General features: G+C 39.9%; 1 protein-coding gene across 1 annotated transcript in view; it reads left to right on the top strand.

The window, feature by feature from the left end:
- The window catches only part of ptch2 (patched 2), a 116,238-nt gene that overhangs the window by 85,245 nt on the left and 11,881 nt on the right, over nt 1-19,112 (top strand). Inside the window, exons 16-20 of the mRNA XM_020519125.2 lie at nt 2,021-2,163; nt 2,987-3,167; nt 5,701-5,981; nt 11,844-11,981; nt 13,090-13,232. Coding sequence (XP_020374714.1) covers nt 2,021-2,163; nt 2,987-3,167; nt 5,701-5,981; nt 11,844-11,981; nt 13,090-13,232 — 886 coding nt within the window. The remainder of the gene's footprint in view (nt 1-2,020; nt 2,164-2,986; nt 3,168-5,700; nt 5,982-11,843; nt 11,982-13,089; nt 13,233-19,112) is intronic.

Genomic DNA, 19,112 nt, shown 5'->3' with positions numbered 1-19,112 from the left:
CAGATGCTGGAGAATCCGAGACAACAAGGTGCAGGGCTGGATGAACATAGCAGGCCAAGCAGCATCATAGGAGCAGAGAGGCTCCTATGATGCTGCTTGGCCTGCTGTGTTCATCCAGCCCTGCACCTTGTTGTCCTTTATACTCTTGACCAGTTATACGTGGGTGTGCTAATGCCATGACACCTGACAGGCGGGTGGCATTTTACTTTTTCCTTGACAGGGCCCTTTGGTCTGATATTAGGCAGGTACACTCACTCCATACAGCTCTTCTCAGCTTAGGCATTTACCGACTGTAGTTGCAATCCTCTCCAAAGCTTCTGATTGCCAGAAATGCTCAAGCTTTGAAACCCTTGACCCAAATCTCCGCACCAACATTTTTTTCGAACCTACATTGTTGACAGACACTGCATGGAGATTCAAGTGAGTTATTTTCTTTAAAAAAAAAGGAGGCAAATCTTTTCAAGTCTTAATGATCATCCCATCATACTCTCCAGTTAGTTCCATCAAAATATCAAAGATATCAAACTTAAATGTGAAGGCTGCATCTTCCAGCTTAGCCGACCCATGTTGCCACAGCTGATTGAAGACCTTCTTGTTAAAGGACACTTAACCATTTCCTTCCATCCAAAAATCATGGGAAAACAGTGATTGTGAATGCAGATTATTTATTTATAATAAGGATATTTCCAAAGCCATGAACTTTAAATCATGCATTTCATGAGAATATTGTTTTATTTGTACCATCTTTTGGGGATCTGAATGAATAATAAAACCATTGCCGTATTTGAGCATTTTACAACGCTTCCACTGTCAGAGGCACAGATAGAAAGAAATAGATTGAGAAACACACACACACACACACACACACACACGCACGCACGCACGCACAATAAAAGCGAAGATTCTTAAATGTTCAAAGTGTTTGCCAGATGGAATTTACTGGTTTTAAAAAATGCCTTTGTCACAGCCGTAACAGATTGAACAGACTATTGCTTTTAAAAAGACAGTATATCTTTTTCTGTTGGACCACACAGGGTACTATTCAACATACTAAAAATAAAAATTAAACTTGCACACAGTGCCGTATAATACACCCCAGGCTTTCCCAGATCTTAATGTGGGTTTTTTCCAGTGATGTTAAATTACAGCTTTTGAAGTGCGTTTTTTAAACCACCAGATTAAATGGTGGTGGCAGCTGAATTATTCAGAAAAGTTTTGTTTCGGTAATTGTATTATATTCATTTTTGCATTTCAGGGCACAACTTAGTACTCATCAAGGTTGATATTACAGAATGGAACTTTTCCATCTTTGTTATTCTATTTCAGCACTAAGCACTTGCAGGGTGGTCATAACACAGTCTACGCACAGGATAAACTTCTTCCTACACTGCTTGATAAAATTCTGCAGGATAATTAGCTGTTGTGCAGTAATGTGCTCATCTATCATTCATTAAATTTTAAATGCATTGTGTAGAATAAGCACTTTTCGAGAGTGTAACAGTTGACACTCTTTAATACTTGAGACTGCACTGTAATTTTTCCCACCTTATTTTCATTGCTGGCCATCTTATTGTTTTAAAGTAACATATGGTCTGACAAGTGGTTAAACTAGTTAGTATATGTTTGTGTGTATATTTATTTTCACAACATTGGGATAAGGCTATAGCTCATCTGTTGAAATTATTTGGCTCTTTCTCTAATAGCTGAACAATCCTCTCTGCCAGATGATTTTCCCAAGTGATGAAGAGGAATGTCAGATATATTTGTTAGTTTAGGAAAACTTACGCTGAATTTGACAACACGTTTGCTCTTGTTGTCTCATCAAGGATAAACGTTTTGATAATTGTTAATTTGACTGCTATGGACTATAAAGTACTCGTCCACCATATCATTCTATCCGCATCCATGTACAAGGAGAAGCTCTTTCTAAACTCAGATTAAAAGCCATTTCTCCCTAGCGTTACAGTAATTACAGGCCATCCCTTCTGACTCCTCATGTGCTGTTGACTTCCTCACCTAGGGTTGCAGGCTGCGTTTGACGAAGACTGGCAGACAGGCAAAATCACCAGGGAGAGTTACCGCAATGGCTCTGAAGATGGAGTCCTCGCTTATAAATTACTCATACAAACTGGAAACAAAAAAGAGCCCTTCAACTATAACCAGGTGAGCAGGATAAGCAAACATGTTTTAGAATTGTCAGGACAAGTACTGTCGTTGTTTTGCTGGTCTCTGTAGGCTGGAGTTAAATAAGTTGAAAATTACCTTCAATGTAACAATATCTGATCTGAATGGCGTGGCTGGTTAGCGCGCACAGTTTAAGATCTGGGTTTGAATCGAATCCTGATTCATAGGATGGAAATCCCCTTTAACTAACACCCTTAATTTGGCACTCAGTTAGCAGCAGCATTCAAATTACAAAGGCATCTGATGCAGGGAGTGTCAACTGGTGCCTGGATAGCAGTCTAGAGCTGAGGGAGGGCATAAACTTGAAGCAGAGTAGAGAGAACTTTGCTTCAAATCTAACTAGTGTCGTATCTGATTTGATGATTATAGTGAGTGATGTGTTTCACAGTCACTGTAATTTCCTGGAACTTGCTTTAATCACTCTCAATGGTTGAAAATAAATTCTTCAGGCTCCTTCATACTTCATTAGTTTAGGGTTTTTCCTGTGTTTTTCAGGAGATTACATGTTCCGTGTTGAGTGGAGAGGCTATGAGAATCCTGATCAATAAGACTGTAATGGTCAAGCTGGGTGCACCATCTGTTCTTCTCCTGCCTATTATGTTTATATGATATAAAAATTCTGACAAAAATTCTGTTCCCCACCACAGATATCTTTACTTTACTGAGTACCAACTCTACAGCGTCATTAATGTAAACTTTGTAACTCATGTATTTCTGTGAACAGAGAGTGTACCATTTTTTTCTGTGTCTCACCTGAGGCTAAAGAGATGCAGTAATGACTTCCTTGCTTTCTTTACGACAGTTGACTTCAAGGAAGTTGGTGGATGAGAATGGAATCATCAACCCTGATACCTTTTACATCTATCTGACGGTGTGGGTCAGTAACGATCCATTGGGTTACGCTGCATCTCAAGCGAACTTCAATCCCCACCCACCTGAATGGATTCACGACAGATATGACACAACTGGAGAGAACTTGAGAAGTAAGTATTGCAAAATGTGTCCCAGAGTCCTGTATCACTGAGCAAACTGCCTTGTCTTGAGGAGAACTCCAGAATATAAATCATACAGCATGCTGTTAAAGCTTACTTATAAACTGCTTCCAGTCAGACAGTGAAGAAAAAGTTCATTAATGTAGTGAACAGAGGCTCAGTGGTATTGCATTCCCCCACTCACCTCCCCAAACCTAAAATAAATTCTGGTCATCTTTTTCTAGATGGCAGGAATGTGTGATTTTCTTAGTGGTTTTCTTCCTTCCCACATGCACTCTGTAACTTATTCTCACAACTTGGCCAAGTGGTATTATTGCTAGACTATTAATCCAGAGGCTCAGGAAACCTGGATTAGAATCCTGTCACGGCAGAGGGCAGAATTTTTGTTCAGTTAGTCAGTTTGGAATTATGAGTGTATTCATAGAATCCCTTCAGTGTGGAAATAGGCCGTTTGGTCCAACAAGTCCACACCGACCCTCAGAGCATCCCACACAGACCCATCCTCTATAGCCCACGGAATCTACGCATCCCTGAACGCTATGGGCAATTTAGCCTAGCCAATCCACGTAGCCTGCACATCTTTGGACTGTGGGAGGAAACCAGAGAACCCGGAGGAAACCCGCGCAGACACGGGGAGAATGTGCAAACTCCACACAGACAGTTACCCAAGGGTGGAATCGAACTCAGGTTCCTGGCACTGTGAGGCAGCAGTGCTAACCACTGAGCCACCGTGCCGCCCGTTGATGGCCATGAGACTATTGTTGAATGTCAGAAAAAGCCATCTGGTTCACTAATATCTTTTAGAAAAGAAAACTGCCATCTTTACCCAGAGTGACCTACACGTGACTCCAGCCCCACAGTAATGCAGTTGACTCTGGGCAGTTAGCAGGGAGCAATAAATGTTGGCCTAGCCAGTGACATCCACATCCTGTGAATTAATTTAAAAATCTCATTTATTACTTGGCATGCTGAATTTATTTTATGTAAGTCTCACATTGCCATCAGTTGTTGCTATGCGGTTCAGTGACCCACAGTCTTAAGAGGAGTTAACTAGCCGACTGTTCAAAACCAAACTACTGTAACAATAGTGATGGCACAAGATGTGTAGACTTACAGTATATCTTGGTATTGATTCTTGGAATCAAAAAACACAAATGCTCGTCTGTACTTTCTTTTATAGTAAAATATAGACTAAAGCAGGATGAGTCAATTAAAGTACGGTTGCTAGCTCCTTTGAGGACGTTCTGACTAGCTTTGAGGAAATAAAACACTGAAAGGACCCCAGGGTGGGCTAGGGATAGAGAGAATTAAAATTATGCTGACCACAGGCATCTTAGTCAGGAGACAATTCTGGGTGACTTGAGAGACAAACCCTAACCTTATAATGCATCTCGGAGTCTGGCAATGTTAATGAGACTCGATGTAAAGTGGTCTCCTGTCTGTTTCAAGTCATCTGTTGCTATCAGTCATGCCCTCTAGGTGCTGATGGCTTTCTGTATTGTCACAGCGCTGCTGACCTTCTTCACCTAATTAGCAGCAAACACCTGTTGTGAGCAGTCACAGCCAGCAGCTAACAACCCCGTGACCCATTTGCAGAGGTCGCTGGACATGCACTGACCACACCAAATGGTCGAGTCCTGTCTAAAGCATTCAGATGTGCCATACCAAACCTAATCCCCACCAGCAAATCTCTTTTGCAGCAGCCTCATAGCACCTGCTGCAGTCAATGCGTAAGGACATCAGAAATAGGCCTTCATTCCATTTTTCCACCCGCCTCTAATAACCTTTAGATCAAAAAATCGGCCGGTACTGCAGCATAAATCTTTTCAATGACCCCACTTGTAATGCTTTCTGAGGTAGAAAATGTCAAAGATTAGCAAGATGGAGTACAACGCACATCTTTGCTTCCCACGTTGGAGCATAAGAAATTTTTCCTCATTTCTATTTTAAGTGATTAAGATTTATTTTGAAACTGTGCCACCGACTTCTCATTTCTCTCACAAATTGAAATATCTCTCTGCATCTGACCTCAGAATTTTGTGTTTCAATAAAGCACCATTCGTTCTTCTAAATTCCAGAGTGTACACCCAAACTGCATCCTATAAGTCCTTCATCCAATAAATCAACGTAGTAAGCCTTCTCTGAATGATCTCCTATACAAGTATTTCTCAAATGTGGAAAGCAAAAATGTAAGTTGTATATCAGGATTGGTCTCACCAGTGCCCCGCACAGTTTTTGTACTCCATCTCCCATGCAATAAAGGCCAAAATTCCAGTGCTACTGTGCCAATTAATATAAGCCAAAGATGGATTGGTCAGTAGTTCTTTGAAATGGGGATATATAGAATCCTGGTTATGTTGCTACAGCAATGACATTTCCTGTACAATATTAGAATAGATGAAGGATATGTCTTTAACCTATAACTGTCCGCAGTAGGAATAAAACGTATTGTAGTAGGATCACATTGTATAACTTCATTGAGTATCATGAAGGTTAACTTTTTCTGTGTCCTTCTTTCAACCAGTTCCTGCTGCTGAGCTGATCGAGTTTGCCCAGTTCCCTTTCTACTTGACTGGCCTGCAGCAAACTTCAGATTTCATCGAAGCCATCGAGAGCGTCAGAGCAATATGTGAAGAATTCACGAAGAAAGGGTTGCTCACCTATCCCAATGGTTACCCTTTCCTGTTCTGGGAGCAGTACATTGGCCTAAGGCATTGGTTTCTACTCTCTGTCAGCATTGTGTTGGCCTGCACATTTCTGGTGTGTGCACTTCTGCTGCTCAATCCTTGGACAGCCGGCATCATTGTAAGTGTCTATATTATAATTACCATGACAACATTAACATGATGGGTAGACCTGATGAGGCAGACATATTTTGCAGTGTTGTTTCTTTCAAAATGTTTCAATTTTGTTGCAAGATTTTTTCATTGTATTCAACTACTGGACCTCTTAAAGAGTTATATCCAGAATCCTGTCTCCCACAAATGGAGTGTTTAGGTGGTTAGAGATCAGGTATGGATTCCTTTCATTTTTTTCTTATATATTTTTCAGTTATCTTGTTTTTCTCATCTCCACACTACACCACTACCCCAGTGGAGAGTTTAGTATACCAGCAGCTTCTAGGTGTCTTCCAGTGGTTCTTCATTACCTGTTATCATTGGCTGTTTATTTAGCAATTCTGCTTATGAATGTAAAGTCATACGTTACAGAGAGAAACCCAAGAGGGGAGATACTCGAAAAGTAGCATTTTGCAATTTTATGTTTAGCAAGAAATAATCATAGAAATATTTAAAGTCAACATTACCAATGCTACATAACCTACAAGCACAAACAATGAGAATGAGATGTCGCATGTTCTTATGTGTGAGAGAATGCATGCAGATCTCACCGTGATCTATTCAGGAATAACATACCGCTGTTACCTCAAGTTAAGAACAAAAACCTAGAACTCTGTGTGATAAAGTGTATTGAAACATTTGTTATTATTTTGCACACGCAAGCTGTACAGTTTGATTTAAACTTTGCTAAATTGATCCTGCAATTGGTGGCACATCCAGTTGTGACAATAACCCCTCTTCCCAGTATTTTTGACCAAACAATTCCATTTTCACACGGTTAGGGTCCTAAAACACTTAGAAATTGAGAACTTGCCTTTGTTTTTTTGGAAGGAAGAATATAATACAAAAATATAATTGAGACCACAGCTTGATAAATTTGCGGGGCTACAAGCTTGGAACGGGGCAACAGAGTTGACTGGATTACTTTTCAGAGGGCTAACAACAGCTCAGTGGGCCAAATGGCCTCCTCATATGCTGTCATGACCTGATAACAATGACACTTTGACGATAATAGCCTTCATGTTCGAAAAAAAGTTCCCGTTTCATTGACAGTGATACAACATGTTTGGAGCCTTTCCAGTTATTCCCGGGAGGAGCAAAGATAGCACTAGCCGTTGTATTCCTTGCAAGGACATTGGAAAGCTTTTGGGTTGCTAGTCAAGTCGTTGTAACATTTAGTTACAAGATCAATCAATGCTTTAAAAATAAGTTAAAGTTGACAATACAATTGCCAGAGAAAATACAGCACGATACCTTCATTTTTATAACTTCACTAGTCTCTGCAGAATCGCTCACAGTTGCCAATAAATTAACTTGTAGGGGATATTGTTTGAGGTTGATGGAGTACAGTGGGAAGTAATCATTTAAGAAAACAGTGATAAAATAGTCAGTGCTCAAGGGATACCCACATCCCCGTCTGTCTGAATTTGGGGAAAGAATTGTCCTTGACTTGACCTTCAAGTGCTAAATCCATCCATCAGTAACTGACGGGTTATAGCAGGAGAGTGGCTGGGAAGGATTTCACACTAAGGAGGGAGAGGCCTGTTGGCCAGGAGGGGTCACCGCAAGGCATTTTTCCAAAGCCTAGTTAATAATACCATGAAAAGCAAACCCAGCTTCAAGAGAAAGCTGCCAAAGACTGATTCTTTTGGAAAGGAATCTGTGTACATACTTCATATTGACAAATGTAAAATGAATAAGATTTTGCAAAGCCAAGTGTGTCTCTGTTCTGCCTTAATAGAAACAGTGTTGCCTCTGAACCAAAGGTTTTTGGACTCAAGTCTCATACCAGAGACTCAAGCGTAAAATCCAGGTTGACACTCCAGTGCAATACTGAGAGAGGTGCCATCTTCTCAAAGAGATGATACATTGATCCCAATCTACCCCCTCAGGACATTGGAAATGATTCCATGTCACTATTGAGCTGTGGTTTTGTCAATATCTGTCCATCAACAAACATCATTAAAAAGAACACATTATCAGGTCATTTATAACACAGATACAGTATAATGTTGTCAAAGAGCTCCTATATTGTATATGTGACATATATGATTTGGAGTTTTATGACAATAATTACTGAAGAACATGAAAATGTTTAGGAATAGATACCAACCAATAAGTACAATGAGCTTATTCCTTTTTGGTATATTGGAGTTAGGACCAGGAGAAGACTGTTGGAACCTTCAAACTTGTTCTACCATTCAAAAAGATCATGCCTGATCTGACTAGGATCTCAATTTCACTTTGCTGTCTGCCCACTATAATCCCTTGGTTCCATTGTCTGTCAAAAATCTAACTCAACCTTGAAATAAGTTCAATGTCACAGCCTCCATAGTTTTCTGAATTCCACGGCCTAATGACCTGTCCTCAGAGAAAATAAATCTCCACATTAAAAGTGAGATATCTTATTCGTATACTGTGCCCATCAGTTCTAGTCTCTCCTTCAAGGGGAAATGTCCTGTCAGAGTTACTCAGTCAAGATCCCTCAGAATTTTATATTTTTCGATTAGGTCTCCTTTCATTCCTCTAAACTCCAATAGGTAAAGGTACAACCTGTTCAACCTTTCTTCATAAGATAAGCTTTAGACCATTAGACATAGGAGCAGAAATTAGGCCATTCGGCCCATCGAGTCTGCTCTGCCTTTCAATCATGGTTGATAAGTTTCTCAACCCCATTCTCTCGCTTTCTCCCCATAACCCTTGATCCCCTTGACACTCCCAGGAATGAGTGAGTGAACCTTCTCTGAACTGTTTCCAATGAAATTATGTCCCTTTTCGAATCAGGAGACCAGAATTGTATACAGTACTCCAGATGTAGTCTCACTGAGGCATTGCACAGCTGCAGTAAAATTTCCCTACTTTAATATTTCATTCCTCTTGTAATAAATACCAGCGTTCCATTTGGCTTTCTAGTTCCTCGCTGTGCCTACTTACTAACATTTTATGATTCATGTGCCAGGACATCCAGATCCTTCTGTACTTCCAATTTATGCATTATCTCACCATAACCCTCAAAAGTTCTTGTCTCCAGTGATATCTTGTTGTATCTTGAATTTATTTTAATTTTCTGCTTGAACAACCTTCTCTGGTGAGAGACCATGTGATGTTATCTTGATCTCCAGGAGCTCAGTGAATTTATGCAGTGAATAAGTGAACCACAGAACACATCCCAGTTGCCTTGTTACACCACCTCAACATTACCATCATCTGTTCTCAGTATTTTCTAAAATGCAAAATTTCAACAAGAGAATTTGTTATTTTTTTTAAGTACATGTGATTAAGAGTGAGTTCAAAAATGGAAAATGAGCAGATAACTGGGGTAAGGTTACAAGGATGTAAATGAATTCAGGGCCTTTGGTTGATTTTCATAAACTACTCAAGTTTTACAGTTGGTAATTTGAGATTTCATCTCATACAGCGCACCCCCTTCCACCTCTCAAGACACCCTCCACTCAACTGCAGCCTCATATTTTACTCTTAGGGATCTATTAAACTGACCCATTGCTGAGCTTCACAGGATGGCTTCATCACATGTGGGATTACAATATCAGAAACTTCAATTTGTTTAGTTGGCCACAAAACAGTCAGCAGGCACTAGCGCCAAGACTGAAGGATGAGCTGTACCTCAACATTTGCCTTCCCTTAAGGACCACAGACAGTTTTTAGTTTGACTTAGATTGGAAAATAATTATGGGGAAAGGATAGGTCAATGCAGCTGGGATGCAAAGTCCTCTTTTTACAGTTTTGAGGCACAGACATGTTGGCATAATAATATTTTCCTTGAAAACTCTGTTTAAAAGAACATCACTTTGGAATTTAAAAAAACATTTTTTGTTTGTCAACCATGGCTGAGCTGGTAGTATCCTCACCTCTGAGTCACAAAGCTGTGGGTTCAAGTCCCATTCCAAAGATTTGGGCAAAGAAGTTTAGGTTTAGAGACCACTATAGCCTTAAGGGAGTGTAATATTGTTGGAAGAACTGTTCATTGAATGAGATCTTACCACAACATTATTTCAAAGAAGTGCAGGAATGTTAGCCACCAGTGTCTTGGATAATATATATCCCTCAATCCGTCTCCAGGTTAAAAAGATAGATTATCTGGTCGTCAAACAATTGCTGTTCATTGGAAATTGCTGTGTACAAATGAGTATATTATAACAGTTACTACACTTCATTGGCTATAGAGTGCTTTGGACCATGCTGAAATTGTGAAAGGGGCTATTTAATGTAATTTGAATTTCTTTTTCATTATTTGATGTTTAGTTACAGAGGTGATAATGTCTTTACAACAATGAAATGCTGGAAACTCATCCATGTATATTAATCCTATTCAATTTCATTATGAAGGACTTTGAATTTATCTATGGTTCCTTTTGCACCAGTCAAACAACAGGGTTTGCGTGACAAAACCTGCCTTGTGCTGACTTCAAAGCAAGAATCTTATCATAACCTAGGTACGGGGAAGCTAAAAAAGTAAAGACAGAACCAATTTTCATACAAGCGCACAAATGCTTGGTTGTTCATTGAATCATGAGTCAAATGTGCTAAGTGTCAACATGCGAGCATAAAAGTTGATTGGATATTGTTTGTATGAAATAAAAAATGGAAATAAAAGGTTTCCTTGTCCCCATTTTAAAGGTGGTAGACATTCCCTGTAAACATTAAATCACGGGAGGCCCCTGTAACTCGATGCCTAACAGATGATAATGGCAGCAAGGTTCAGAGAGAATGTTCAGTTGCTGCTAACCTCATCTTTTCCAGTTCTGGGCTAGAGGGGACTAGAGGAATTTAAATTTAAATAGCTTGCAGCGGAAGATAAAAGCACACATTATAAACAAACCCCTTGCTCCAGCATTTTCTTACAAAGGGCAATATCTTTCTCCTCGCTGGTTTTGAAGTTAACCCTTAAAGTAAGTCCTCGAATTTGCAGGAAGCTTTTTCTGATTTTGTCAATGAGGTGAATGTCTCAAGTCTTGAAATGTTAATTCCAAAATTATGAACTTCCTCTTCTTTTGCCTTGAACTTTCTACTGGATAATGTCATTGACTAAAGTGCTAATGTGGAAACCTGCAGTAATTCAGTTCATGACATCATCAATGGAATAACCTGGTGAAAGTAAAGGGAGAATCTGTTTCAGTCAAATTATTCTGTCGTCTGAGGAAATGCAAATAATTCAATATAAAATGCTCCATCTATGTTTCAACATGCACAACATATTATAACATGCAACATAGTGGATAACTATTAACGAGCATTGTCCTTATCACACTCATCTCATACTATTTCTTCAGGTTTCTTTTATCTGTTAGTTTCAAAAGATCTGCACAACAAAAAGGGCAGTGGGAGAAGAAGTCCCCTTTTGGCAAACTCCATATCAGCTAGCCAACAGCAAAATATTTTCCCAACCTGATATGACTTTTTTTTTGTAAAAACAACTTAATTGAATTCTGAATAATATATGCTTTTCTGCACCAATTTTATTCTGGAGCAGTATGCAATCCTATATATTTTGTGATGTCCATTCCGCTGATTAGTTCCTCAATTAAAACTAAACCATCTAATTTTCATCCTTTTATTAACATTTCTTTAGTACTTTCCCTGCCTCTGTATTTTGAATCTTTGCTTTAAATGGAAATTTTGGTTAAATGAATAGCTTAGTAGTATCATTTAACTCACATGGGGCTTCATATACATGGTCAAATCACTTGTAGGTACTTTACTCAGTCACTACCCATTGAAGACTGATTTCTTGACACCTAGGCCCAAGACATGGAGAACTTCTGGTTTCCATGCATGTCTAAGAACTTCATTTACTGTTGTGTATCTGCAGGTATTTGTTCTGGCCATGATGACAGTGGAACTCTTTGGAATTATGGGGCTCATGGGCATCAAACTGAGTGCAATTCCTGTAGTGATCCTGATCGCATCTGTTGGAATTGGAGTGGAATTCACTGTCCATGTAGCTCTGGTGAGTAGATCTGTACTTCCTTACATATGACTACCAACAAGGATAACTGCAGCCCGTACCATGGCAATGACTTTTATCCACAGTCAAGTCTTGGTCTGATGCTGTCTCTCTTTCAGGTTTCTTTTTATCTCTGCATGCCTCCTATTTTCTTTGCCCCTTTATTGCCAGCCGTGCTTTCTACTATCAAAGCCTTAAACTCTGCTGTTCCTTCCCCACACCTCTCAGCATCTCCACTGTCCTTGAAAAAACTTATTGACCTTTATCCATTGCTCCTAATGTATTCTTTGTCTGTATTATTTCAGTGAAGCCTCTTGGTCAAACACTCTACTCTTGAAGCTCCAATTAAATGCAAACTGATGATGCTGATAAGACTATAAATATGGAATGGACTAATTTAGCTGCAGGATAGATTTAATACTGTGACTCATCACGCATACAATAATCTGAAAATACAGTGTTTTTGTTTTGCAGCAAAAGTGAAATAAGCTTCTGACGTATTTAGCAGTTTCATTTGAGTTTATGATAAATCCATTAGTTTAATTTTGAAAGTTTCTTTATTCTTTCATGGGATATTGGCATTACTGACAAAGTCAGCATTTGTTGCCCAAGTTTAATTGCTCTTGAGCTGAGTGGCATTTAAGAATCAACCGCATTGCTGTGGGTCTGGAGTTACATGTAGGCTAGACCAGATGAGGGTGGCAGATTTCCTTCACTAAAATAACAAATGAGTGTTTACAACAATGGACAGTTACATGCTTGCCATTATACTAGCTTTTTCTTCCAGGTTTATATTGAATGTAGATTCCATCAGCTTTTGCTGTGAGATTTGAAACCTTGTTCCAATATTCCAAAGAAGAGTCATATTGGACTCAAACCATGAACCCTGTTTCTCCCTCCACAGAAACTGCCCAACTTGCTGAGTTTCTCCAGCATTTTCTGTTTTCATTTCAGATCTCCAACACCTACAGCATTTTACATTTATTTCAGAGCATTAGCCCATTCCCTAGATCACTACAGCACCAACTCCCACTCAGTGTTTAAGTGCATTTTTTTAATATTTGTACAATTTGACCATAGATATAAAGATGTCTTATTTATTATGTTATAGGGTTTCCTGACTGCCATTGGAAATAGGAATTTACGTTCTGCTATGGCATTGGAACACATGTTTGCACCAGTAATAGACGGCGCAATCTCCACTCTACTCGGAGTCCTGATGTTGGCTGGTTCTGAGTTTGACTTCATCATTAGGTAGGTTTTGAATAGGGACGTTGAAGGGGCAAGTATTTCTGGAAGATTTTTCCTTTACAATTTCCACCACAAATGAGACAGATGGGAGAACTGTTTCAAAAGACTTTTCAATTCTATTTCAATTTCTTTATCTCCGCCCCTAACGTTGTTAAATGCTATTCCCAAACCAAGAAGATACACAAGAGAGGTGATTTTAACCAGCTTGCCAACTGAGAGGGAGTGCAAATGTGGGCAATTTTAAACTAGCTCTACTGTTGGAAAACCAACAGGCCTAGGTGGATGGTACATTTACACCCATCTCATTGACTTTAATAGAGCGTAAAATTGGGAAAGGTGAAAAACTGGATGGCACCCCAATCCTATCAGCTTCAATGAGTTAACATTTCAGAAGTTTCGAACATTTCAGAACTGATGAAGAGTCACCGGACCCGAAACGTTAACTCTGATTTTTCTTCACAGATGCTGCCAGATCTGCTGAGTTTTTCTAGCAACTTCTGTTTTTGTTCCTGATTTACAGCATCCACAGTTCTTTCCGTTTTTGTTCCTATCAGTTTCAAGCCTGGTGGACTAGGTTTCAAATTGTCCATCATGACTTCTCTCATGAACCTTATGAAGCAGTTTTCACTGCTAGAAAATAGACAGTTATGGGTTGTGTTGATTTTCTGTTAGAGGTTCAGTTTCATTGAGCAGAGTTTGATGCCACCTGTGAGTCTGGCAGTGGTGAGGTATTTACTCAGGTAGGAGGAGACAGGTGGGACCCTGTCTGGTCATGAAGGCTTGTAATGTCCTTACCGTTTAGATGCTCAATGAGGTTCTTAAGTGGATGGTGGCAGTTGCCACCACTTTCAGTGGCTGTGACATTCAGCTTACACAGGCTTTGGAATGGCCTATCGACAGTAGCCCTCATCTTTGGAATGGTCGTGCTATTGGAGTCAGTAGCTAGAATGGTAAAACGGCTTTTTTTTGAAGATGTACATGTTTGAAAGAAATGACATGATTGCTGAAATGTTCCTTACCCTCGAAGTGGTGCTGGATCAAACCAATAGAGCACCTCAATCTACTGCAGAACTGCAGTCTAATAAAGCTCTGTTTTTATCATTTCAGGTTAAATATTCACTGAATGTCAACTTTAATAAACTGCATTCTTTAAATCTTGCTAAAGATATAACAAATGCCCACAGTAGAGTTGCTGAGGTGCTGATGCCGCCTCCAGTGTCTGTAGCAGATTTGATGCCCATATGTAATAGTGCTTTAAGTCTTGTCATCACTCGCTGTAAGGGTGATACTCAGCTGTCATTCCTATTCATCTGATTGATGTAACCTATGACACTGAGTAGATATCCAGTCCATAAGTACTCCCAGAGCAGAAGTTAGAATTTAACATGCTGGCTTCCGGAGGGAACCAGGATAAATGTTTTAAGTCCCAAATCCATTGCTTTGAGTAAGATGGAACGAGTCAGATTTTAAATAATGTAGAAAATGTAAAAGGTAGTCATGAAATAAATGCGAAACTACTTTTAGTTCCTTTCCTCTTCCTCCTGAATGTGCTTCCGTTCTTCCTTGAACCATACCATTAGATGGAGCTGATAGTTTTACTTTACAGCAGTTTGTCAGATCAGCCTCAGTGGCTCGTGACTCATGGGGCCAACATACCCTGGATCACTGCTCTAACTTTGGGAGAACTCACTAGACAATGATGGACAGAGAGATTCTAGCATATTTTGCCAGGAGTACAGTTTCCCTTAAAGGACAGGCATTTTCTGGGCCAGAGACTGAGCAGCGTCTTATTTTTCTGGGACTTGCTGCCATTAAGCTAAATGGACCCCTGCATATACAATTGCTGAAGGCCAGCACGTTGGGAAGGGAGAGATCCAAATCCAGATGAAATTTGTACTGCAGTTGCAAGCTTTAACATCATCAGGCTGTCATGGATATACACTTTAAAGGTTGAAACTGGCCTTGCCAAGGAGAAATTTCAATTAAGATTTTAGGATATAAAGCAATAGCAAAAACAAAACAAAGATCATTTGATTGCCATATCTTCCCGCACCCATATTTTCCAAAATGCAGCATTAGTCAGTCACAGCATGTTCCATATAAGAAAGACTTGTATTTATAAGACGCCTGTCATGACCTCAGGACATTCCAAAGCCTTAACAGCCAATGAAGCACTTTTGAAATGTTGAGATACAGAAAACATAGCAACCAATTTGCACACAGCCCCACAAGTAGAAATGAAGTAATCTGCTTTTGGTGTCACTTGAGGGGCACCAGGGAGAACACCACTGCTATTATATGAAGTAGTGCCACAGGGTTTTTTAAACAACTCCCCAAGAGAGCAGACACAGCATATGTTCAGTGTCTCAGCCAACCGACAACTCCTCCAACAGCACTGTACTCCCTCATTAGAGCTGTGGAGTGCCAGCCTGGGCTATGCATGAAGACTCTGATGTGGAGCATGAACGCACACCTTCTGACTTACAAGCAAGAGTGTTACCACTGAACCATAACTGACAGGATGTGGAACCATATATTGCAAACAGAATCAAACACCAGAACCATAGGTTCTGTCATGTGATGAAGCCCATTAGTTCAGTAATACACGTTTTATTCATAAAACTGCAAGTTAATCAGTTGACCGGTCACAAAATAAATGTTCGAACCAAGTAAAATCCTATGCCTGTGTTGGCTGTATTGCACAGGAGTAGAAGGTGTTTGAAATTCCTGATGAATCTGCTCAGATAAGTTATTTGTGCCAGCATATTGGGAGAAGACGGGCAATGACAGACTGAAAACCAGAATGAGTCAGCCCACAGAATGGCTCTTGATAGAGGATCGGGACAAGGTTGCTGGCTAACTCTGTTTTTCAGAGAGAAATTGGTGGCAGAGGGAGAAGGATCAGAAATGTTAAATGTTTATAGAGAAACAGGAAAATATATTCTCCCCTCTGTATCATTTAGAAATAATGAGAAACAGGGAATCTATTTTGCAAGTCCAAACTGTCATTTTTCTTCTAAACATTGAACTAAATGAACCACAAGGTAGACTTTCAGTCAGGGAGGTCTTGTTTAGAGAGCCAGTCAGATAGCGTGGGTTAGTGTAAAGAAGTTGTTGTAAATATTTCTTCTTTGGTGCATGCACCATAAACAGCTGAACAAACTCTGCATTTTTCAGCAAGCCTTCCTCAGAATGGAAAAGATTACAGAAAGGATAAACAACGAGATTCTGACATGCTGCCTACATGGAGGTCCTGTACAACAGGCCAACCGATTGATTTTCAGACTGTTGGCTTAAGTAAAATAAATAGAAGATGGTTGCCTGTCTGATTGCAGTAATAGGAGGGCTCCTCTTGTTACAAAGGGCAAAAAGAAGGTGACAATCAAGGCTTCAGTTTTTTTTTTCTTGATGTGGGGGCTATCAGCCAGCTTTTCATTTGCCACATTTGCCAAATTTTGTTAACCCCACATTCACCAGGGAAGGACAGTGCAAATGGATTAAATATTGTAGCAAAGGTCACTCTGAGTGCTGCAGCTAATTAAACTGACTGAGCCTTAAGAGTCTGGGAAGGTCTTTGCACTACGATCATTCTCCAAATTTGATCAAAATCGTAGGAGTATTCAGGGGTTTGAGAACAGGCTGAGGCTAAACATCTACGCCCCTTTCTATTTAGAATTAGCAGAAGACAAACACTGAGGCAACTCTCATTACGAAACCTAGCAATGTGGAAAACTCAATCTAATGAATGTTCTGGCAGCAAATGAGGGAGACAGTAAATTTTGAGGGAGTTGTGTTTGGCTGAAAAAATAAGAGTGGCTGAATTTGTTTTTCAGCACTATCACCAGGAATCTTGTGCTAAATGATTTATCAGCAGTCTTGGAATCTAGGACCATAACTATATTTGTTTTAAAAACAAGGTGAAAAGGAAATTGGCACAGAGAAGGGGCACTTAGATTGGGTTCATTCTGATGTGACCAATGCTTTTCATGAAGTTAGTGATCGAAATTTGTCCAGCCTCGTTTGCAATGGCTTCAAAAGGGTATTTACTGCTGATACCACTGGCTTTTGCCCAAACAAAAAAATTCCTCATGCAATGCCAAAGCCCCTTTAACAAATGGTAATACAAGAGCCTGCTGCTCCCCCAAACACATGTAAACAGAACCAAGCCACAGTGGAAACTCACAAGCCAAAAAAAAAATTGTTTTCAATGAGGCGGGGAGACAGATCCTGATGCTCCATCAGAGTTGCGTGCCATTCCTGTGAATTCCAACCAAAGCATATTGTTGCTTATCTTAGTGTGCTGTTAAATAAACACTTGGCCTTCCGCTGCACACATGGGGCTCAAAGGCTTTAAAGCAGAAAAGACTAGTCGAAAGCTTACTGCTGTTCTGCAGCTGTGCTCAAGTTTCTGGCTTGTAGCAATTCCTGTTCTTTAACATAGGTTAGGCTACTGCATATTTTAAATGATCAAGTATTCCTACGTAAAGGTACAAAGACAGTAGATTAATATTGTACCAAGTAACAAAAAGCAAGGATATGAAATTCACCATTGGCTTTATTTCATCTCTCTTTCTGGTGAGGTATTAAATTAAGGCCTTGGTTCACCTTATTTCACAGATAGACACAAAATATCCATTGTTACATTTCAAAGAAAAGCAAGAAACCTCCCAGCCAATATTTATCCCTCAGTCATCATCACCATAAAAAGTCTTATTTGATTATTAATGATCATTGATATTTGTGAGACTGTAATGAGCACAAATTAGATGCTGTGTTTGCTGAAATTACAAGTAGAAGGACCCAAGATTTTGTAAGGTGCTAATTAAGTGCAAGCTTATTCCTTTTTTTACAGAAAGCAATGATTGGCCTTGGAAAGAGAGGTGAATTGGTTTAAGGACGGAAATTGTAATGTTTAGGGCACCAACGGCATTGGCACCAGTGATGGGTTTACTTAAATCAGGGTTGCTTATGTGACCAGAATTGAAAAAGTGCAGATGTTGCAGACAGTTGCATGTCTGGAGGAAGCTAGAATTCGAAAAGGGGCAAGAAGCTATGGTAGTATTTGAAAACAAGAATGAGGATTTCAAAAATCCAGGAATTGCTAAACCGGGAGGTATGGAAGTGAGCACAAATGTGACATATGAACAGAAACTTGGTATGTGTTAGGACACAGGTATAGCAATTTCAGATGACCTCAGGTCTGTGCAAGGTGGAACGTGGGAGGCTGACCAGGAATACATTGGAATAATCAAGTCTGGAGGTAACAAAGATATGGATGAGGTTTTCAGTGACAGATGAGTGAAGGCACGGATAAAGCTGTACAGAATTTAGAAAATGGAAGTGGTTTGTCATAGTGACGGCACAAATCCATGGATCAAATTTGACACCAAACTCCTCTTGCATCACTTAAGAGGCTTCTATGTATGAGCGTATATATTATGAAGATACTGGAGTTTTCTTGAGTATAGAACTGAGTCCGTTTCCTTCTCTCTCACACACACATATACTCACAGAGTGCAGGAAGTGTCAGGACTGTAATGATAGATGAGCCTGCCACTGGGAATAGGGCTAAACCCTCTGCTGAGGAATTTCATTTGAAATCAAGCCAAATGTCTTCATTCTTCCAAGTACAGTGAGGAGTTTCTGTGGAGGCCCTTTGCTCTGTAATTAATGTATGCCTTTGGACCAACAGGCCCGAAACGGGAAATTGGCCATAATCATTCACAACCTTTACCAATTTACTTAAACAGCAGGAGATGTAGGTCACAGCTAACCTTGGGACATGCCACCTAAGGTTTTGGAGTAGATTTGTAGCTCGGGTTGTGGGTGTTGAGGTTGGTTGGCTCGCCGAGCTGGTTTGTTGTTCCGCAGACGTTTCGTTAC

The sequence above is a fragment of the Rhincodon typus genome, chromosome 10 (genome assembly GCF_021869965.1).
Source record: "Rhincodon typus isolate 14 chromosome 10, sRhiTyp1.1, whole genome shotgun sequence".
NCBI lineage: Eukaryota > Metazoa > Chordata > Chondrichthyes > Orectolobiformes > Rhincodontidae > Rhincodon > Rhincodon typus.
The sequence above is the reverse complement of the archived record's forward strand: the minus strand, read 5'-3'. Positions and strand labels throughout refer to the sequence as shown.